The 21,734-nt window shown below is 44.8% G+C and overlaps 2 protein-coding genes across 3 annotated transcripts; one reads left to right on the top strand and one right to left on the bottom strand.

The window, feature by feature from the left end:
• Window positions 1-26: 26 nt before the first annotated feature.
• zgc:161969 (uncharacterized protein LOC569044 homolog) lies at window positions 27-5,936 on the bottom strand. Of its 2 annotated transcripts, none has more exons than XM_052048153.1 (3): window positions 5,803-5,936; window positions 773-2,675; window positions 27-351 (listed from the first exon to the last, which is right to left on the bottom strand). In XM_052048153.1, exons 1-2 carry the CDS (start codon window positions 5,836-5,838, stop codon window positions 960-962), a joined length of 1,752 nt encoding a protein of 583 aa, XP_051904113.1. In that variant the 5' UTR covers window positions 5,839-5,936; the 3' UTR covers window positions 27-351; window positions 773-959. The 2 variants fall into 2 exon arrangements, with proteins under 2 accessions (XP_051904113.1, XP_051904112.1); XM_052048152.1 differs by lacking the exon at window positions 5,803-5,936 and adding an exon at window positions 3,801-4,208.
• cacng4b (calcium channel, voltage-dependent, gamma subunit 4b) lies at window positions 5,837-20,049 on the top strand. The gene is made up of 4 exons (XM_052048154.1): window positions 5,837-6,059; window positions 16,737-16,820; window positions 17,468-17,608; window positions 18,495-20,049. Exons 1-4 carry the CDS (start codon window positions 5,837-5,839, stop codon window positions 19,025-19,027), a joined length of 981 nt encoding a protein of 326 aa, XP_051904114.1. The 3' UTR covers window positions 19,028-20,049.
• Window positions 20,050-21,734: the final 1,685 nt, after the last annotated feature.

Here is a 21,734-nt window from a genome sequence, read left to right as displayed (position 1 = left end):
TGGGCAAAGAAAGTACACAAAATTGCTTTTTCATCTCATACAGTATTTTTATAAAACATACACATGACATTCAACAGCCGTAGAAAAAAAAATCTAAACGAGCAAGAAAATGACCATATTGCAACGGGGGAAATTCTAATCACACTGTTGTGTTTATCATCCGGTTGATTGTCAATTACTACCAAACAAATATTTCCTTAGGAATGAAAGGGATGATTCGAAAAGGCATGAATCAGATCTGACATTTATTCGACATTATTAGCAAACTTTCCTCAAGATAGTGATCGGCTCCCTCCCCGCACCTTTGCCCGTATGCCGTATTCCAGACAACTTCAAGGCTCGACGCGATCACTCCATTATGTCGTTGCGCTTTACGGTTAAAAAAAAACAAACAAAAAAAACAAGGGCATTTGAATGAAATCTGTTGATCAGATAATATGGAATTACTCAGTGTGATCAACAATTATTGAATAGCGAGCTTGTTTTAACTCAAAATTGTCGAAATCCACACAATTGCCGCCTCTCAACAATAAAAGTTCTCCGATTTCTGTAGTCCTCGATGAAAGCAGACCGATTATCATTGTATTTCATCGAAATAAGACCTCTCCAAACATTTGTTTACTGTGATAAACAACAATCGATAGTTGTTACCAACTCAACCCGTAATTGAATGATCATCAATTTGTCCATGTGTATTTTCGACACTGGCAATTTGAAATATTGTGATATGCTGTTTTTTGAACATTCATTTTCCGATCCGCTTAATCCTCACAAGATTGATCAAACAGACAGTATGATCAATCATTGAAATAATCGTGAGTTAAAATATATCCCAAAAATGTGTTCGAACTGATAAAGGCCTCCCTCCTCCCCACCTCATTTTATGAGTGAATAAACGGCCACTACTTGAGGAAGTACCGTACTGCACGTCGGGTTCTTTTGAAAGCGGTCAAACGCGCTCAACTGTTGAGCACGGCGCACACGTTGACGTTGTATCTCAGCAGTTGAATGCGTTCAAAGTAGTCGTCCGTCAGAAAGTTTCGTTGCGAGGTGGCCAAGTTGCCCTTCTCGCTAAAGAGCCTCTGGATGGGCGCCGTGGACGGCAAGGTGGTGTTGTACTTGAGGAACAACTGCTTCACCCTGGGGAAGTCCTGCAAGCACTCCAGGCTCTTGCCGGTTCCTTCCACGTACTTGCGGATCTCCTCGGTGACTCCGCGCTCCTGCGCGTGAGCCGTCAGCTTGGCCGAGCCGTAACTGAAAAAGTCGTCTTCGGATTTGATGGTGGAGACGTTTTGGCTGGTGTTGATCTCGATCACGTCGCACGGGTCCACCTGGGAGGCCTCGGTGGCCAGGAGGGAGCACATCTCCTCCCGCTCGGAGGCGGCCAGCCACCACAGGCGGAACTGCGGGGTGGTGGCGGTGGCAAACTTGGCCTCGTCACTGGCGAACAACTCGCGGAAGCGCGCGTCGATGGCGCTCACCATGGCCACGATGACGTCGCCGAAGTACTTGGCCGAATCCTTGTGCTCGTTCAGCTTGTTCTTCAGACTGAGCACGGTGGGGATGACCAGGCCCAGGTAGCATTTCTGCTCGGCTTGGAGAAGCTCCAGCGCGAAAGCCAGCGGGTGGAACACGGTGACGTATTCTTTGAGGAAGTCCGTCTCCTCGGGCTGCAGGCGCGCCACGTCCAGGCGGGCCGAGAGCTCCGTCAGCTCCCGTTCGGTGAGAGAGATGATCTTCTGCAGGGCGCAGTACTCCACGTTCCAGCGGATGACGGCCGGGACGAACAAGGCCATCTTCCGGATCTCCTCCGCCGCTTCCATGCCCACCTGGAGGTGGTGGCATTTGGTCCAAATGGAGTAGACCTTGGACATGGTGCTGTAATAAAGCTGGCACATGGGTCCCTGTGACACGGCTCGCCAGAAGTCCTCCGTGACGATCTGCTCTAAGGTGTGCGAGGCGCACCGCTGGATGGTGGGCAGGAACAGGAGCATGTCCTGCTCCGGCTCGCCCTCCAGCACGGCACAGACGTTTTCAAAAACCCCGACGTCGTCGTTGCAATCCGTGCCGTCCAGCGCAAACTCTTTGAACACGTTGACGAATGGGCTGGCGTTGTCGGTGACGGTGGTCTGGACTTTGCTTTCGATACCGTACGCCACGTGGATGTCGTGGATCCTCCCAGCCACCGAGTCGTACGTGAGCCGGCCCTGCATCCGGGCGAAGCCCAGAGCCGCCGACTTACGCTCCAGCGAGTTGCTGTCGATCCAGTGGCACGTCATGCCGAAGAAGCTGCCGCCGCCGCCGACGGTCCACAAGTCGGCCGTGGTGCACACGTACTGGACGGCGGCCAGCTTGGCCGTCAGCTCCTCGCGCATCCTTGAGAAACTGAGGTCCACCTTGGAGAATAAGGTTACCCTGTCCATGGGATGGAGACCCTCGGTTAAGCCCGTGATCAGTTTCTTGAAGCCGGGCTGCTCCAGCACATGAAACGGCTGACAGTCCTCCACGATGTAGTTGAAGATGAGCTCGTCGATCTTCTCTTGGGTCATGCATTTGGAGAGGATCTCCGCTTTGATCTTTTTGAGTTGACAGTGGCTACTTTCCTCGCCGTTGTAATCCTCCTTCTTCCTCCCTCGCTTCGCATCGGGCCTGGCATCGCATCCTAGATGTGTTCTCTGAAAGACATCATGTTTGGAAGCTTGAGGGCGTGCCTTACCATACTAGGCGAAAACAAAAAAGTCCGCCTTTGTGTGTTTGCAGTTTGGCCTTCACAAAATATTTTTGGGGGTTGGTGGGGGACAGCGGATGTTGTTTACCTATCGTATAGTATAAACCTACGTCGTTGGTATGATTATTTTAGATGTGGGTTGGTTTGTCTGAGTCCTGGACTCTATAATTCACATGATTAAGTCTATCTAAAGTGTTTTATGGCCACAAAAAAGAGTAAAGATTAAATTGTCATTCATTTCATGCAATTTTAAGGACAAATACTTAAGCGGGGATGTGTATCATTATCAGGATCTAAATTAACGGACATTGCGGTGTAAAATGGTGTCCATAATCAACCAGCGTTAATTGGCCGGAACGAGTTTGCTCAACCAATCAGATGATGGCAAATGCTGATTTCATCATCTGATTGATGAAAGAAACAATTTATTTGAAAGTATGATTGCCAGCACTACTGACTGTGAAGGCCAAGGAAATATTAACAATTACATGCTAACACTTCCAGGCTGCAGCTGGATTGCATAAATCCGACGTGAACACTCATGTAGAAGACGCAGTGAGCCAAGAGATGGGCTACGGAATTTACTAACAAAATTAAATGGGACAAATATTAGAAAGAGTCACTGTTGGTGTCGTTGTACTCGCCGGACTTTTGTGCGGGCACCGTGGGATTGGTTCCCATTCAGTGACGGTGTGGATGTGGGTGTGAATGGTCGGTTATCTCTACATGTGCCCTGCGATTGACTGGCGACCAGTTCATGGTGTAGTGTGCCTTCCGCCCGAAATCAACTGGGCTGGGCTGCTCGCAACCCGGTTCAGGATAATCGGTGTTGAAAGTGGGTGGATGGATGGATGTAAATATTAGAAAGAGACTGTAAATATAGGTGAGGTTGGTGCCTGTTGTCCAGGCCAGTCGAGTTGGAGGCCTCGTTGATCCTGACCGCCCACCACCGGTAGTTAGCAAGCAACAACACCGTCGCGATGATTTAATGAACAGTGTTTTGTTTTCGCACATCAACCTGGCGACGACTAAAAGCGACGGTTCAAAAGTTCATGACGGACTCGCAACTTACGTCCAAATGCTTCTTTAGGTTGGACGTGGACGTCTTGGACGTGGACAGCAGGTTTACCCTCGGCAGACACAGATTACATTGCACGATGATATTTTTTCCTTGATCTGCCTTGTACGTGAAATGGTGGCGATAACGCCAAGAATGGATGGCAGATTTGGTCTCGCCACAGCCTTCATTGAACTCCGTGTCCATTTGGGAAGCCGTGTGTGAGCGCCAAAAGCACTTAAAAAGCAATAAATGTGTCGTAATCCGATTTAGTAATCGTGATTACACGTAAAAGTAACGACGGGCGGCGGAGAAATCCTCATGGAGGAAAAAAAGGGGGCAGGTCTTTGTTTAGACGGAACCAGGCAGGAGTGGACAACAAAATGCGGTCCGCCAATGGCGTCTTGCAGCGGTGTTGCGCATGCGCAATAGAGGTAGTCACGTGAACCCTTTTCCACCACCACAACGGCACGCTAGCGCCGCTTCTGGGAAAATGTGCAGTACTGCAACATTAATGTTTTGATTTCCGTTTCCAAGTCATTTTTGAATCTTTTGAAGAATAATTTGATTTAACAATTGTATATTTTTCGCATCCTTGATGTGTTCTCTGAAAGATATCATGTTTTGAAGCTTGAGGGCGTGCCTTACCATTCTGTAATTTCTGTGTTCCCAACCTTTATTGAGCCAAGTTATATTTTTCATGAGAAAAATCTCACAAAAAAGTGAATACATAGGTCAATTATGTCCAATGGTTCTAAAACATGTTACACATTATTAGCTCCCCAGTTCCATGATTAACAGTAAAACATTGTAGTAAGTAGGACTGTTCGTAAAAATATGTTTTTATTCCTCAAAAGTAAAATTAATATTATTTTCAGCCACTTTTATATTTGAACACTAACACTGCTTATCCTCACAAGGGTCGCGGGGGTGCCGGAGCCAATCTCAGCTGTCTTCGGGCAGTAGGCAGGGGACACCCTGAACTGGTTGCCAACCAATCGCAGAGCACACAGAGACGAACAACCATCCGCGCTCACATTCACACCTCGCGATGAGTGTTATATTAACCTGTCACATGTGTTTTTCTTCTTTCTACCTACATTCTTGCTGCTGGAGGCTGTAAATTTCCCCAGTGTGGGACAAATAAAGCATATCTTATCTTATCTTCAACTGCAGTGGCCTGAGAAAACCCACACAGGCATGGGGAGAACATGCAAAGTCCACACAGGGAGGCCCGAGCCAGAATCGAACCTTGCGCCTCCACACTGTGAGGCAGACGCCCTAACCAGTCGTCCACGAGCCGCCCGGCTGTCACTCAAATAGTGCTTTTCCACCTTTGGTACTCAAAGCGCTTTGTACCGTTTCTTCATTTACCGACTCATGACGCAGCATCAGGAGCAGCTGGGGGTTCGGTATCTTGCTCAAAGACACTTCAACAAGGTCACAATGGCTCGGGAATTGAACCCTCAACCTCAGAATGGGGAGACAACCACTCTACTGAGTCGTGCCACCTCCAAATTATCATAGCAAATATTCACTGACAGTAAACCTTTATTTTTACTTTTGGGTGAATTCCAATCTGTTGGGGTTTTTTTTCAATACGACTTCTACCAGAGTATTTTCTTTAATGACAATACTTGTGCGATGTCAGTTTTATCAAGTAGCTGTCCTCCATTGGTTGCATTTCGATGAGGGTGGTGTCTCCTTTAAAATATATTGACGCGCTCAACTCCGAGAGGATTCTTTTCGACAAATGAGATGGGGGGCAATGGGGGTGGGGACTGCCAGATTTTTAGTAGGACTGTTTTGACTCATGAATGCTTCGTGGCAGCCTATTTTGGGAGCATTTCTGCGTTGCTTTCGTGAGCTTCGGCCACTTTTGTTGCAAAAGAAAAAAAAATAGTGAGCGCGCTCCTCAACAAGTAGGCGCATGGCCCCCGCGCATTGACGCGTTCAGTGCGCGCGCGCGCGCGCGCCCCGGTACCGGCGACCGGACTGTGTAGTCTACCGAACATACCGTCGGGTGTTTTTCGCGTGTAGCATGCGGAAGCATGGCTTGGTGTGAGCGCGGGGTTCAGACGCTGCTGGCCACCGTGGGGGCTTTCGCCGCTTTCAGCCTCATGAGCATCGCCATCGGCACGGACTACTGGCTCTACTCGCGGGCGTACATCTGCAACGCAACCAACGCCACCGCCGACGAGTCCCAGCCGCCGCCCAGGAGCAGGAAGGGGGACCTCACGCACTCGGGACTCTGGAGGATCTGCTGCATTGAGGGTGAGTCCGGATGGAACCGCGTGACACTTGGGGTCCTCCGACTCACTTTTTACGCACGCAAAATGTGTTCGTTGCGCTTTGGGTGGGGTGGGGGGTGTTCAAGTGGCAAAATCGGGCATCTTCAAACCAAAAGGTTCTGGGTTCGAGCTTAAGCCCATGTGACCCTGCCGAAGTGTTTTTTAGCAAGACGCTCAACCGCCAGTTGCTCCTGATAACGAGGAGGCATCGTTAGAGCGATTTGAACGTCAAAAAAGCCCATTTGCCATTTTTATGTCAGCTACTTTCTCTTATGTACGTCGTTTCCCCTTTCAGGGGTTCAGTGGCTCGTCAGTGGGGTGCGACCCCTCCTCGACACAGTTTTTGCACCCTGGTCACTTGACTGTCATAGCTTGGAAACAAGAAAGGACTCTTTTTAGACCACAGTACCTTAATGGCCGCATTTTAGAGCTGGTTTTCACGTGTCAGATTATTGAGAGGTGATATGATTACGGTTGGCATATGCGGTTCAGTGTTCTGAGGTTGAAGGTTCGAATACGGGTTCCGACTTTCCTGAGTGGCGAATGCACGTTCTCCTTGGGCTTGCTTTGGTTTTCTCTGGCACTCTGGTTGGTTTCCTCCCTCATTGCAAACGCATGTATGTTGCAGTTGCATATATGCTTGTATCCATATTTATATTGTACATTGCATTCTTGTACTGTGTACAGTTCATTTTTCTTAAACATAATCTGTTTAAGAATATTAAACACAAAAAATAATAATGTTTTGTGCATGCAATATTTTGTTTTTTCTTCCCCCCCACCACCACCACCATCACCACCACCGCTCACCTTCAATTTTGCTGCTGTAGATCGCAAATTTCGCCATTGTGGGGCAAATAAAGGTTTTCTTATCTTTCTTATCTTCTGTGATATTCATAGGAGACTCTGAATTGTCTGTAGTTGTGAGTTATGGTGTCAGCTGGGATCCTAATGAGAAAACGCATGATAGATAGGAGAAGAAGAAAAAAAACGTTGTTTTGCTGCCAGACTGAAACTGCAATTTTTTATACACTCACCCCTCAATGGCTTCCCACCACTGCTTTTTTAGCTGTCATCAGTTTCTCATGAAAAAAATGAGGACGTATTGAAATAGTTCGTCTGGTGGCAATGAGCAGTTCAGCTTTCATATGTGCGATCTTCGGTGGAAATTTTACCGGGATGCGATTCAAGTCAGATGGATTTTAGGGGGAGAAAAGTTTTATCCTCTCGCCCCTGAAAGGCTCCACACCACTGCTTGTGTGTAGGTCTTAAAAGACGCCCAACACGCTGCATTCATTCGTCTGGCCTAAAATCTACTGAGATGCCCTTAAAAATAGGCTTTTATGGGGAAAACACCAGATTACACCTGGAATTTAGCTGTTTTATACACTCCCCCGAAAAAAAGCTGACCAACAATGCCATCTAGGTCCTGCAGATTTCTTATCCAAAGACACACAACACACTAGAATAATTGGTTTTATATTACTGAACTGTTTAGCGTAATTATATGCTGCTTTTGCCAAACGAAAGAAATATTTTTACGGCCAAAATGCCAGATGACACCTGAAATTGACTTGTTTGATACACTCACCCCTCAAAAGCTTTGCACCTGAACATGTGGAAGCTGTTCGACATTTCTTGTGAAAAGACTCAAAGCATAGTCGTATAGTTTGTCTTGTAGTAGTGAGAAGTTCAGCATTTTTTTTCAATGGCTTTTTGGTTATATTTGATTCTATTTAAGATGTAAGGAAGATAACCGATTGTGCGTACGATATGTAGCATGTATGGTTGGGAGATACGGTTGCTCTGAAAACTTTCATCTGCGATAGAGTAACAAGTGGAATGGAAAGAAATGGATTGCTTCCTGGCTGTGACATCGCCTTGTGGAAAGCTTGGTGCATACAATAGCAGCCAAAGTATACACATTAAAACAAAAAAAAAAAGTGGCGCGTCCATTCACTCGGAGCAAAGTGCCCACTGATCGTCGACTTTCATTCACGTCTTCCGTGATGCTGTTGCTTAGCAACATCCCTGTAATCACTATGGAAACATGCCCGCTGATTTAAAAATAGATGACTCGCAGACAAGTCATGTCCGAGCACAAAAGTAAAAATGAAGATTTAAAAAATGTGCTATGGTGTGGTGAAGCTACTTTTACACTTTTGTGTTGTGAGAAAACGGAAGTGCACTTATTGTTTAACCTCTCGATTGGACGCAGACAGACGCTCTTTCATTGACAAACCTTCCTTCCTTCCTTCCTTCCTTCCTTCCTTCCTTCCTTCCTTCCTTCCTTCCTTCACCCCGTCACTGGATTTGTCACCTCCTATTGAGGAGGTCGATGAGATGGATTCGCTCACATCATGAAATATATGCGATGAATTATCGTTAAATGAGGGGAAAATAAGAGAAGCACTGACTCAGCAGTCAGTGGGTGGTACTTTGTAAAACAACAACAATCATAATAATCAGCACCATCATCATCACATTAAGGACAATAACAATAAAAACACACACACACACCAATATACACACACAAACAAACACATTATATATATATATATATATATATTTTATATATATAAAAATCCTCGTCTCACCACTTGGGTGGTGTCCGTCCCTCATTCAGCTCGGGTCCTCTACCAGAGGCCAGGAAGCTTGAGGGTTCTGCGCAGTATCCTTGCTGTTCCCAGCACTGCACATTTCTGGACTGAGATGTCCGATGTTGTTCCCGGGATCTGTTGCAACCACTCATCTAGTTTGGGGGTCACTGCCCCGAGTGCTCCGACCACCACAGGCACGACTGTCACCTTTACCTTCCAGGCTCTCTCCAGCTCCTCTCTGAGCCCTTGGTATTTCTCCAGTTTCTCATGTTCCTTCTTCCTGATGTTTCCATCACTTGGGACCGCTACATCCACTACAACGGCTTTCCTCTGCCCTTTATCTATGATCACGATATCTGGTTGGTTCGCCATTACCATCTTGTCAGTCTGGATCTGGAAGTCCCACAGGATCTTCGCTCTGTCATTCTCCACCACCTTCGGAGGTGTTTCCCATTTTGACCTTGGGGTTTCCAGTCCATACTGCGCACAGATGTTTCGGTAGACTATGCCAGCCACCTGGTTATGGCGTTCCATGTAGGCTTTCCCTGCCAGCATCTTACACCCTGCAGTTATGTGTTGTATTGTCTCAGGTGCCTCTTTGCACAACCTACACCTTGAGTCTTGTCTGGTGTGGTATATCTGGGCCTCGATGGCTCTGGTGCTCAAGGCCTGTTCCTGAGCAGCCAGGATGAGTGCCTCTGTGCTGTCCTTCAGGCCAGCCCTCTCTAGCCACTGATAGGACTTCTTTAGATCAGCCACTTCAGTTATGGTCCGGTGGTACATCCCATGTAGGGGCTTGTCCTCCCATGATGGTCCCTCTTCCAGCGCCTCATCTTCTGTTCCCCATTGTCTGAGACATTCTCTGAGTACGTCATCCGTTTGAGCCTTCTCCTTGATGTATTCATGGAGCTTGGATGTTTCATCCTGGACAGTGGCTCTCACACTCACTAGTCCCCGGCCTCCTTCCTTTCGGCTTGCGTACAGTCTCAGGGTGCTGGATTTGGGATGGAACCCTCCATGCATGGTTAGGAGCTTTCGGGTCTTAACGTCCGTGGTCTGAATCTCTTCCTTTGGCCACCTTATTATTCCTGCAGGGTATCTGATCACTGGCAGGGCATAGCTGTTTATTGCCCGGGTCTTATTCTTGCCATTGAGCTGGCTTCTTAGGACTTGCCTCACTCGCTGGAGGTATTTGGCCGTAGCCGCTTTCCTTGTTGCCAGTTCGAGGTTGCCATTGGCTTGTGGTATACCAAGGTACTTGTAGCTGTCCTCAATGTCTGTTATTGTTCCTTCAGGGAGTGAGACCCCTTCAGTGCGGACTACCCTTCCTCTCTTAGTCACCATCCGACTACATTTCTCAAGCCCGAATGACATCCCGATGTCGCTGCTGTAGATCCTGGTTGTGTGGATCAGGGAATCTATGTCCCTTTCGCTCTTAGCATACAGCTTTATGTCATCCATGTAGAGGAGGTGACTGATTGTAGCTCCATTTCTGAGGCGGTATCCATAGCCTGTCTTGGTGATTACTTGGCTTAGGGGGTTCAGTCCTATGCAGAACAGCAGTGGGGAGAGTGCATCACCTTGGTATATGCCACATTTGATGGACACTTGGGTAAGTGGCTTGCCATTGGCTTCAAGTGTGGTTTTCCACATCCTCATCGAGTTCGCAACGAAGGCTCTTAGGGTCCTGTTCACCTTATACAACTCCAAGCATTCAGTGATCCATGTATGTGGCATCGAGTCATAGGCTTTCTTGTAATCAATCCAAGCTGTGCACAGGTTGGTACGTCGGGACCTGCAGTCTTGTGCAAAAATGAGCACATAACACCATCCAGTGTGGGTCCTTGGGCAAGATCCTTCACGCTAATGCCTACCTCATACAATGATGAGAGACAATAAAACGAATGACATGCCGGCTCAGACGTCGCCCGGCCAAACAAGGTCTGCGTCAGGTGCTGGGGAACCAGTGCACCCTGATGAAAAATGGGCTACTGGAACAAAGCGGAGATGGGCGAGATGCGATTATATATATATATATATATATATATATATATAAAGAGGAGGGCGGCCCGGTATCCAGTGGTTAGCACGTCGGCTTCACAGTGCAGAGGTACCGGGTTCGATTTTAGCTCCGACCTCCCTGTGTGGAGTTTGCATGTTCTCCCCGGGCCTGCGTGGGTTTTCTCCGGGTGCTCCGGTTTCCTCCCACATTCCAGAAACATGCATGGCAGGCTCATTGAACACTCTAAATTGTCCCTAGGTGTGAGTGTGAGTGCGAATGGTTGTTCGTCTCTGTGTGCCCTGTGATTGGCTGGCAACCAATTCAGGGTGACCCCCGCCTGCTGCCCGAAGACAGCTGGGATAGGCTCCAGCACCCCCCGCAACCCTAGTGAGGATCAAGCGGCTCGGAAGATGAATGAATGAATGAATGAATATAAAGAGGATCCGATATATATACTGTATATATATATTATATACACACACATATACATATATGCCAGCTAATCACAGTGCACACAGAGACAACCATTTGCAACAATCACGCCGAGAGACAATTTGGTGTGTTCCATTAACCTATTTGGAATGTGGGAGGAAACATGTGTACCCAGAGAAAAGCCACACAGTCCCGGGGAGAACATGCAAAGTCCACAAAGGAAGGCCGGAGGCGGAATTGAACACTGCACCCCCTCACAGTGAGGCCGATTCGCTAACCAGTCGACTGCCGGGCCGGGAGTGCGCACACACACACACACGCACACACACACACACACACACACACACACGCTTGTCTCCACAAAAGATGATTCAATGCTGTTTTGAATACATAGGGTGCAGAACAATTCCATTCCACATGATCGGGTTCACTGTGAGATGTGTATGATGCTCAGACTTTTTTTCTGGTCATTCAACCCATATTTTAATCAACTTTTCAATGACATTTGCACTGTTTAATCCCGATTTCCATTTTTGGGGAGGAGTGTGTAATCATTTGTATTTAAAAATATATGTAATGGAATCATTACCCCCCTCACCCAGTTTTCATCTATTTAACTATAGTTTTAATGTTCAAAGTATGCATGTTTTATGATGGCCTTGACGGTGATAGTTGGCGAATTCAGAATTGGTTTGAGCCGGTAGGTGATGTCAAAAGTTGAAGAAAAGCTGCTTTCGACACTTTCCCTGATATTATGGGAACATACGGAATGCACGATAAAAGCGTGAAGACGGACACGTTAACACCGGCTCATTGTCACTCTTGCGCATCCTGTGTCTCAGTAGCCCTGTTCAACAAGCGTCACATCGTCGGCCGCGGGCCTGCTGCGTTGTGACATTGAGCCACGAAACTGAGCCAATGATGAGCTTGTTTTGCTTTACAAAGTATCCTGCGTTACTTAACAGCGTTTTACTGCCGATGAACCTACGCTGAGGCCAAATGAGTCCCTGACCTTGCTTCCTTTCAGCGCATCGCTGTCAGGTCGAGGCTTACCGTAACGTGTTCCGCTGCAGTAAATAAAGGCCACTTGGAGACGGAGGAGTAATGGAATGAATCAAGCAATTAGCAGTTTACAATAAACATCCCACTCCGTGTCGAGCCGTGATGGAGCAAATGTGTTTGGAGTGAGAAGGCGGTGTAATTTGTGAGCGTTTTCTGGCCTTGTGGGTGTGTAGGTGAAGGTGGCTTCGGGGTGGGATGATTGTAGCGCCATGCCACGCCATTGTGTCATTTGAGCATAACCGAGAAGTCACGGGTGGGCGCTAATTAGTCAGCAGACTTCGTCGGACTCACCCTGTCTTCCTTTACTGCTTAATTAGGGCACAGCATTTGCATTCAGTGAGCTGCCAATTACACGGAGACTTCGAGATACAACATAACCCCCCCCCCCCACCCTCCGACCAGGTTCCAAACTGATACTGTATTAGGCAATATTAGCCCTTCTTGACAGAAGGTAAAGAATATCCTTTACGCCTGTACGTATTGTTATATTAGCCGTTAACTTGCGTTCAATTGTCAATTGCTCGAAGGGTTAGGATTCAATTGACGTGGCAACACAGACGCTGAAATCTCATTGGACGGATCACTTATCTCTTTGCCAACTTGCTTTTTCTTCATCCTGATCTGCAACATGAAGAATTACAGACACCCGATAATGTGTTTCAATGCCTTTGTAGTCATAAACCGGAGTGTTGTGATCTGTCGAGTACACGTCATTTGCTTCACGGCCCCAGCGACGAACGCTTCAGCTCTTGACGGGCTGTAAAAGTCAGCTGGGGCCTCCCTAGTCGGTCTTCGCGCCGTCCTCCCAGCAGCTTGTTTTCTGCTCCCGTTTGCCGTAAACATGTTAGCCAAAGCCCCAGGCGTCGGTGGAGCAATATCATCCGACGGAGGCTACGCGACTAAGGCTTTCTTCACACTCACTTTGCCAAAGTGAGTGTGAAGACAAGCAACTAGGGGCACGTGATTCTCATGGACGCCAACACTTGGCTTGTGGATGAGATCATGGGATGGATAAATCAGACAAGATACGATAAGATAGATTTAGGTTTTTCCATGGACACTCTTTGTGTGCATGTGTCTGTTCATCTACTCACCACTTTTTGACCCGTAAAACACGAGCAACGAGTGGAGAATTTGAGAGACACCTGGCTTCATTCAGAGATTCCAGTGTGGTTTAATTTCGGTTTCAAGGAGTGTGAAGTGCTGATAGAGATTTGCTTGCCTGTCCCATACTTTACTACCAGGCATACTTGAGGACAAAGTTAAGTTAAGTTAAGAAATCTTCCTAAGCATCTCTTATAAGGGAAAAATACACAGTATTGGGGGGAAAAACCACCAATTCATTATAATCAGCGTTAGCTATTTGGTGATTTTCGCTATTCGGGCCTGGTCCTGATTCACCACCAATAGCGGGGCCTTTGCATCATTTAAAATACCATATTTTCTCCATTGTGTAAGACGCGCCTCATTGAATGGCCCATTTTAAAACTGTTTTCATATGTAGGGCTCACCACATTACAAGGCGCATAGAGTCGAAGCTACAATAGTGGCGTTATGCATCCACTAGATGGAGCTACGTCAAAGCATATATAAGGAGCATATAAGGATCTATGTATAAGGCAGATCGGATTTTGAGGGGCACTGTCGGCTTTTGAGAAAAGTGAGTGCTTTTGGGTGCACCATATATATGGATCAATATTCTGATTTCTTGGATGTAGTATTTTAAATGTGATGTGAAGTATTTTGTTATGGCTGCAGCGCTTGTGACTGCTCTATATAAATAAATCTGTATTGTATTGTATTGTATTGTATTGTGTTCCCTTTATTGTAGCTCCATCTAGTGGATGCATAAGCAACCGCAGCCACTATTGTATCTTTTATTATGAAAACAGTTTTAAAGCAGGCCATTCATTGAAGGTGCGCCTCACACTCCGAACCGCCTTATAGTGCAGAAAATGCGGTAATTTATACCGTATATTTATGCTACTGTTATATTTGTACAGCGCAAAATATAATTTTATTGAAGTGATCCATAAGGATACAATGATGAATTATAATCCACGCAATTTGTTCTGTGTATGAAACTGTGTACATCATATCTACGTGTATTAGTTCTTTTGCATATTAGAATTGTACTGTGAAATTATGGCATAATGAAATCTAAATGGCATACAGTCACTTTCTAAAGTCATATTTAAACACAGAGTGCACATTAACACAGTATACGGTGTATATATATATAGTACATACTGTACATGCTCTATGTTCATTGGTACCCCACTGATAATGTGGGTGCACAGATCAAGTTAATGACACCGTTCCTGTCAGCAGCATCCTGTTGCTATCGGCAACACAGCTGCTGCCGCCGATTTGGACGTGTCCGCATGTGTTTGCGGCCCTTACAGTGGCCCCAAGTGTCATGTCCACGCACCGTGTTTGTCGGCTGACAAATAAAAGAAGATGTCAGAAGCATCCCGCTGTCGTGTAAGTGAGCTTTTTCAAGGCTTTGCAAAGCCGCTTAGCACTTTGTTACAGCTTCAATATTAGATTTTCATTTGTCAGCTCTATGCTTCCGACTTGTAGGAACAATTTGCGGAAGGTCTTTTTCTGTTTTGGCAAGTAAAGTCCATACAAGTGAATGTCCAATCCTTACAGAATGTTCCAGATTTCAGTCGTAGGTGTCAATCTCGACTGCCCCAGAGACCAATACAAAATCTCCACTTGATGCTCCGTTGAGTTCATGGGTGGCTGAGTTATGTTTTTTTTCCCCCTCTCTTCCAGCAGGTGCAAATTTTCACATCACAACTTAAAATAGAGCACAGCCCCGTTTTCCATCTGCGGCTAGACATAGAAACTTGTGCTCCATTTCTGATATGACACTAATTAATTTGGATGTCCCCCATTAAGCTCCAGACCTATTTAATAGCCCCTGAAAGATTTTAACGGTGACACGGTTGCTAAGCATCTCACCCTGCCTTGGACTGATGCACTGTGTATTTGCTAAAAGTGCAAACAAATGTGAGGTTCATCATCTCTTAGCGGACATAAATGTAATGAGTTCATACAAAAGCACAACAAATTAAAGTTGGTTCCAATTGGGACCGACTTGGTTTATATTCATGTCAAACGCGTAACATGGATCACATTCAAATTTGGTTTGCTTTGACGTTACATGTTCGGGCCCTGCGACAAATACTTTTGTATTGATGTCATCAGTGTGTAGATTCTAACTGAAAGTAAGTAAAACCATAAGGGCCCTGCAAAACATTTCAAAATGTAAAAAAAATAAAATTTAAAAAACGTATTAAAAATAATATGACCTATAACCACTCCAAACTAATTTTCCATCCATCCATCCATCCATCCATCCATCCATCCATCCGTCCTTTTTTTAATCTGTTTATCCTCACAATTGTCACGGGCGTGCTGCAGCCTATCCCAGCCGTCTTCGGGCAGGAGACGGGGTATACCCTTGAACTGGTTGACAAACCAATGAAATTGCAATTCGCTGACCGAACGGAAACATCCAGGATTGACTCCCTGGAGAACCCCACAGGTCAGATTCATTTGGTCATCGACACAGTTGCCGATTTCAACAAAGTACCCTGTCCTCAAGACAGAAAATGAACCAGTACAATACACAGAGAGTGTCGATTGTACTTCCACTCAGAGGATTGTAAACTTTAGCAACTAAAGTTTAGTTAATAACATAAAATAAATCCAGTTGGGAGAAAAAGAATGAACCCTTTCATGCACCCCGTAAGCTAGTGTAGTAACCGCGGTCCCTGAAAGCGTTAAAAAAAAGCTGTTTCCATAACTACATAGGCAAATGCCTTTTACAATAAAAAAGGCAAACAAGGTTCATGGGAAAAAAAATCAAGATACTAAATTCACAAATTCCCCCCCCCTCCCCATAAAAAAAATCAAAATTCAAAGTTACCCAAAACCCAGAATGAAACAAAACATCATCACAAAAGTAAACACGAAATGACTTAAGCTCCGGCAGTCCTAATTTTGTTGCGGTGTTGGCGAAAACTGCGTGCTCTGTCCAAAATACGACAGAATACTAAAACTGCACGCAGACAAATGCTAACATGACCTTCTTGGTCGAAGTATCAATTGAAATGCTCTATGCATATTAGAAGCTAAGGCGGCTTTAATCAAGTCTTGGTGACATTTACAGCTACACGGGAGCCGGTAACGTTATTCCAGCACCTCCATTAACCTCTCCTACCCCCATGGCTTCTTCTGAGACACGTGCTTTTTCTTTTCGTTTCTTTTTCATTTTTTTCACACTCTCGCTTGATTATTTGGTCAGCAGAGGAGGCCTCATGTTTGCTTAACTGACTAACGTTTTTTTGATAGAGATTTCTTTCTTGTATTGATTCTCATTAGATGTGTATCTAATCACATGTCCGTTGCATTGCCGCTCGTGTGAAATGTCTTTAACTCTATTCATTAATGAGACAAACAGGTTTTGGTTATCTTATGTTACGTCACATCTCCTCAGTGAACGCTAAAAGTCTCTTCTGTTAATTTTTTTTTGTCGTCTTGATCATGACAGGCATCAATCAAGGCAGCTGTTTCAGAATCAACCATTTCCCCGACGACAACGACTACGACACGGACAGCTCGGAATACCTGTTGCGTAAGTCATAGTCCTGGCTCGTTCCAGAAGCGGAGGAAACTTTCGGAATCAATATTTTTCAAAAACAAACAAGTTTAGTTGATCTTTTTTTTTTGTCCTCATATGATATGATTCAGCCAGCTCAACACTTTTAATTGTCTTATTCTGCCATGGTTTGCGCAACTATGTGACAGATGCCTGAGTACCTATTTAATATACTTCCATATACTAACACATACTGAAATAAAAGCTAAAATAGAGTTATTTTAAAAGCAATTATTAATAATGGATTGTTAAACTTGTTTTAAACGTATTTGAAGGCACATCATCAAAATGTAAAAGGTTTTATTAAAAAATCCTGAAGATAAAGCTAATACAATTTTTTAACTCATATAAATGAAGGTAAACAAAGGAAAATAAAATGTAAAATACACCGGAAAATATATGTCCTTTTAAAAAAGTGGGCAGAAGTAGAAAAAAAGCATGTCATCCATTATCCAGTGATTCATTTCAGGCCGTCTCTCTATGTTAGCAAGCCCTCACATCTGAGGACCCTCAAGTACAAAATGAGCAGTAGCAAATATATTTTTAATCAAATAATTTAAAAAATCACATGACTAAATTGTTCTTTATCCAACTTGCAAACCTGTATTTTGTGTGCGTGACAGGTATTGTACGAGCTTCCAGTGTGTTCCCCATCCTCAGCACGGTGTTGCTCATGCTGGGCGGCTTGTGTGTCGGAGCGGGCCGAGTCTACAGCAAAACGAACAACATCCTCCTAAGTGCCGGGATTCTTTTTGTGGCCGCAGGTATGTGAAGCGTCGTCCTGCTGTTTATCAGTTGGTTTGGAATGAAGAATGGCCGCAAGCGGTCTGCCAGGGCTAGCAAAACCTCAAGGGATATATTTGCGTTTTCTTGTGAGGCTGATGCTCGACGCATGGTTTTATTCCGTTGGCTTTTCAGAGTTTGAATCAAGAAATTTGACGAGCCCGTTTCAACAAATGGTGAATCACTGTGCAGTGTTTGGCTGCAACAATAGAGGTGGAAGGAACAAAGTCTCATCTGACCGTTTACTAGCACTAATTTTAAATCGAGGAAAGCAGACTAAAGACAGTGACACGCAGTCCATAATCGGTCAGTTGTTGCCTTGGTATTATATTAAATGGACATTCACGCAAAAACAAACAAAAAAAGTAATCTTCTTTGTAGCTTTCTAGCAAACTCATGCCCCGCTAACTGCTATCTAGCCTTGAGGCTAATGTTGGTAAAGTCAGTGCTGTTTACGCTAAAGCTGTCAACTCTTCTGTCTCATTAACTGAAACAATACCTTAGACAATTGATTACACCTGAGCATTTTGTTGACAGAGACTCTCCACACTTAGCTTTTTGTCAGAGGTACGTGTGAGAAATGCCGACTGTACAATTTGTACACCTTGGCTGCCGATCTCACTTTGTCAATGGAAAGATCATGTGAGACATCAGGGGTTTTTTTTTGATTGCCTGCTATGTTATGGTGACAACATTCACCTGCTATTCAAATTTTCAAATTTGAAAAATTCACCCCAAAGCCTTGTGGGTGTGTAGGTGAAAGTATTTTGAACTTTGTGATGCGTGTAGAAGTAGAACGATTAAGTATTTGAACTTGGTTCCTTCCCACTACTGATGTGATGTCTGCCCTTTCTGCTTTGTCATTAGGTCTGAGCAATATCATCGGCATCATCGTTTACATCTCAAGCAACGCGGGAGACCCCAACGACAAACGGGACGACGACAAAAAGTACACATACTCCTATGGCTGGTCCTTTTACTTCGGCGCCCTGTCCTTCATCGTAGCCGAAACGGTGGCCGTCCTGGCCATCAACATCTACATCGAGAAGAACAAGGAAGTGCGCTGGAAGGCGCAACGTGAATTCATCCGCTCCCTTTCGTCCTCGTCCCCATACTCCCGCATCCCCAGTTTCCGCTACCGCCGGCGGACGTCTCGGGCCAGCTCCCATTCCACCGAGGCTTCGCGGGAGAACTCGCCCATAGGGGGCCTGAAGGGAGTCGGGGGGACGTCTCCCGGCGGGCCCTTGGACGAGCTGTCCATGTACGCCCTGGCGCGCGACAGCGTGACGGACAACGCGTACAGCCCCGAACACGAGGCGGCCGCCGAGTTCCTGCAGGTGCATAACTGTTTCCCGAATGATTTAAAGGATGGCGTGAATCGCAGGACCACGCCCGTGTGAGGCGCACGGCGAGGGGACGACGGCCAAATGAGGACAAGTCGACCTTGCAGTTACCCAATGACATTCCGCTCTCTATACTTAAACATAGAAGTCAAGATACTTGTGTCAAAGAAAAAAAAAGGAGTGCTGATTGAACTCTTGTACTTAAGAAAAAGTAAAAAAAGTACAGACTGAAGCGCTAAAAAAAATCATGTCCATCCATGTACATAGTAGTGTGATTTTAGCAAAACAATTTTGTGTACTAGTAGAACTGTGTGCCCAAAACGAAACTACTGTTGGGTACAAATAATACTACTAGGCTCAATTAGGCATGTGTCACACACTCGTAGCCTGCTGGACCCTTCTAGTCGCACCAAAATGTCTACTAGTAGTTTTTTCTTCACTAATAAAATGTTGTTGCTTGTACTAGTGTGCAGAAATGTCATACAGTCGTGGAAGAAACTTTACTAGCAAGAAAAGAAAAAAATTCTACTAGTGCGCTAAATTATTTTACCGTATTGGCCTGAATATAAGACGGCCCTGATTATAAGACGACCCCTCAAGACTCAAGGTTGAAGAAATACTTTTTGAACACCAAATTATTTTTTATACAGAAAATAATTACAGTACATCTGAAACAAATGATTCTAACAATATATTTGAGAGAAAAAGCATCTTGAAGTTTACAACATAACTTCTCCTCAGCTGCCGGTTAACCTGGCCAATCTTCGACCCACTTTTCTACAGGTTGTCACTACGTTTCTCCATTTTCTGTTATCTCTTCTATTATTTTTTTCTCTTTTCCTTCTTGCCGCTATTTTTTTATTTTTCTTCTTCGTGCTACCGCTATTTTTATTTTTATTCTTCGTGACGGGTTCGCTTTGGCCTGGGGAGTCAAGTTCAGCATTCGCTTCAATGATATGTGGCGCCATCTAGCGTCGTGAATGGGTATCATGTCTAGACCCCGAATATAGGACGACCCCCACTTTTTCTGTCTTATTTCAATGCAAAAAACACCGTCTTATATTCAGGCCAATACGGTACTAGTAAGGACAAAGACGACGTATGAGGACGAGTGACACGCGAGTCGGACCAGCTCATCTTAGTAATGAGCCAAAATTGTGTATTAGTTGACTACTGTGAGCTACTTGCATTATACAGTTCGCTCGTAAGGCAGATGTCAACTAGTGCACTATTTTTCCTCACTGGTAAAATTTCGTTCTAGTCTCGTGCTAAATTTGTCCTACGAGTATACAGAAATATACAGGAGTGGAAAACGTTATGAGTGAGACACAGTTATTCTACAGGGCCCTCGTCTTACTAGTGAGAGAAAAGGGCTTACTCGGAGGAGAATATGGAATCAGTACTCAAGGGCTTCCCATACCAGCCTGTCCCCTGCGTTCCAAACGCTACTCGAGTCTTCGAAACCCCAGAAGGTGCCAAATATTGATTTCTACAAGTGCATCCTTGAAGTATTATGTAAGAAGACGCGAGAGCTCCGTTTCGTACGTTTTTAGCGGGCTGGTGATATAAAATTAAAAAAAAAGAAAGAAAGAAAAGATCTCTCACTTTTGGCCACCTGAAAAAAAAAATAAACACCACACCTCAAATAGAAAGCTCCCTTTTGCTCTTTCTGGCCAACTGAAATATATTTGACATTGAAATATATATTAGTGTGTCATTTGTGGAAATGTGTCTTATTATTTCATATCATAAAAGTGCATTCTCACAAATAAAGGCATCCCCTTCAATAGGCGGGTTTCCCTTAATTCTTGATCAATGCCTTGTACTCTGTCCAATGGAGGGAATAAATACCCTCAGCCATTAAACGTTGAAGCACAGGACATAAAATGGCCACCTGACTATGAAGCCATAGAACCACATTTTTGAGAAAAAAAAAGTATTATTTGAAAACTGTTACCTATACGACAACTGAAGATTCTAAAAATAACATATACGCAAATTTGTATTTTGGAGTTGGAACTGTGTGTATTTTAGCGCCCTACAAAGACTTTAAAAAAATATAAGACCAGGGCATCGTTTGATTTCCTCATGTTAATATATTTATATTTATTTTATATTTGATTGTAATGATCGTGTTTGATAGAAATTGAAATTTGTCTATTCCGCTGATCTCAAGTCAGAGAAAGCCATGAGTATATTCTTTATTATTACAATGTGTGGGAGGGAGGGGGCGGGGGTGGGGTTGTAAAGGTGTGGCTTACTGTTTACAAATGAAATTTAAAGAAATAAATGTGGAAAAAAAAAACACTTGTACGTGAGCATCATTTGGCGGAAAAATGTCACGTTAACAGTTGATGCCAAAGGTTGCTAAAATTAGTACGTGCTTGTTTGCCTATGTTAAGTACAGCATGTAAGTTGGAGGAAAAACAGCTCAAATGTGTGCTGATGTAATTTTATAGCTTACTTTTATTATGGAATAATCATCTTGGCAATAATATGCTCTATACATCGCAACTAAACACGGCTTTGTGATTACTGTAATACTGTACAGTGTTTGTGGAGTATGAATTAAGCAGCAAAATCCACCCGTTTTGTATCAATCTCAGGCACGGATTTATATGTGAATGGACAAACATTTGGCTCCTCTCGGCTGAAGCCAGAGGGCAGCCATTTTACGTTGCCACTGTTACTGACAAGTTCTTCTATTTTTTTTTTCTTCCGAAAACAGTGTTATCAATCTCTATAGTACGCCACCATCCCCATC

The sequence above is a fragment of the Hippocampus zosterae genome, chromosome 17 (assembly GCF_025434085.1).
Source record: "Hippocampus zosterae strain Florida chromosome 17, ASM2543408v3, whole genome shotgun sequence".
NCBI classification, from domain to species: domain Eukaryota; kingdom Metazoa; phylum Chordata; class Actinopteri; order Syngnathiformes; family Syngnathidae; genus Hippocampus; species Hippocampus zosterae.
Note: the sequence above shows the minus strand (reverse complement) of the source record. Positions and strands in the feature narration are given on the sequence as shown.

Coding starts and splice junctions, on each gene's coding strand:
- zgc:161969 (XM_052048152.1), bottom strand. CDS start 3,992: ATGGACACGGAGTTCAATGAAGGCTGTGGCGAGACCAAATCTGCCATC. Junction 2,676..3,800: donor ACCTAAAGAAGCATTTGGAC/GTAAGTTGCGAG, acceptor GATGTCTTTCAG/AGAACACATCTAGGATGCGA.
- cacng4b (XM_052048154.1), top strand. CDS start 5,837: ATGGCTTGGTGTGAGCGCGGGGTTCAGACGCTGCTGGCCACCGTGGGG. Junction 6,060..16,736: donor GAGGATCTGCTGCATTGAGG/GTGAGTCCGGAT, acceptor TGATCATGACAG/GCATCAATCAAGGCAGCTGT. Junction 17,609..18,494: donor GATTCTTTTTGTGGCCGCAG/GTATGTGAAGCG, acceptor CTTTGTCATTAG/GTCTGAGCAATATCATCGGC.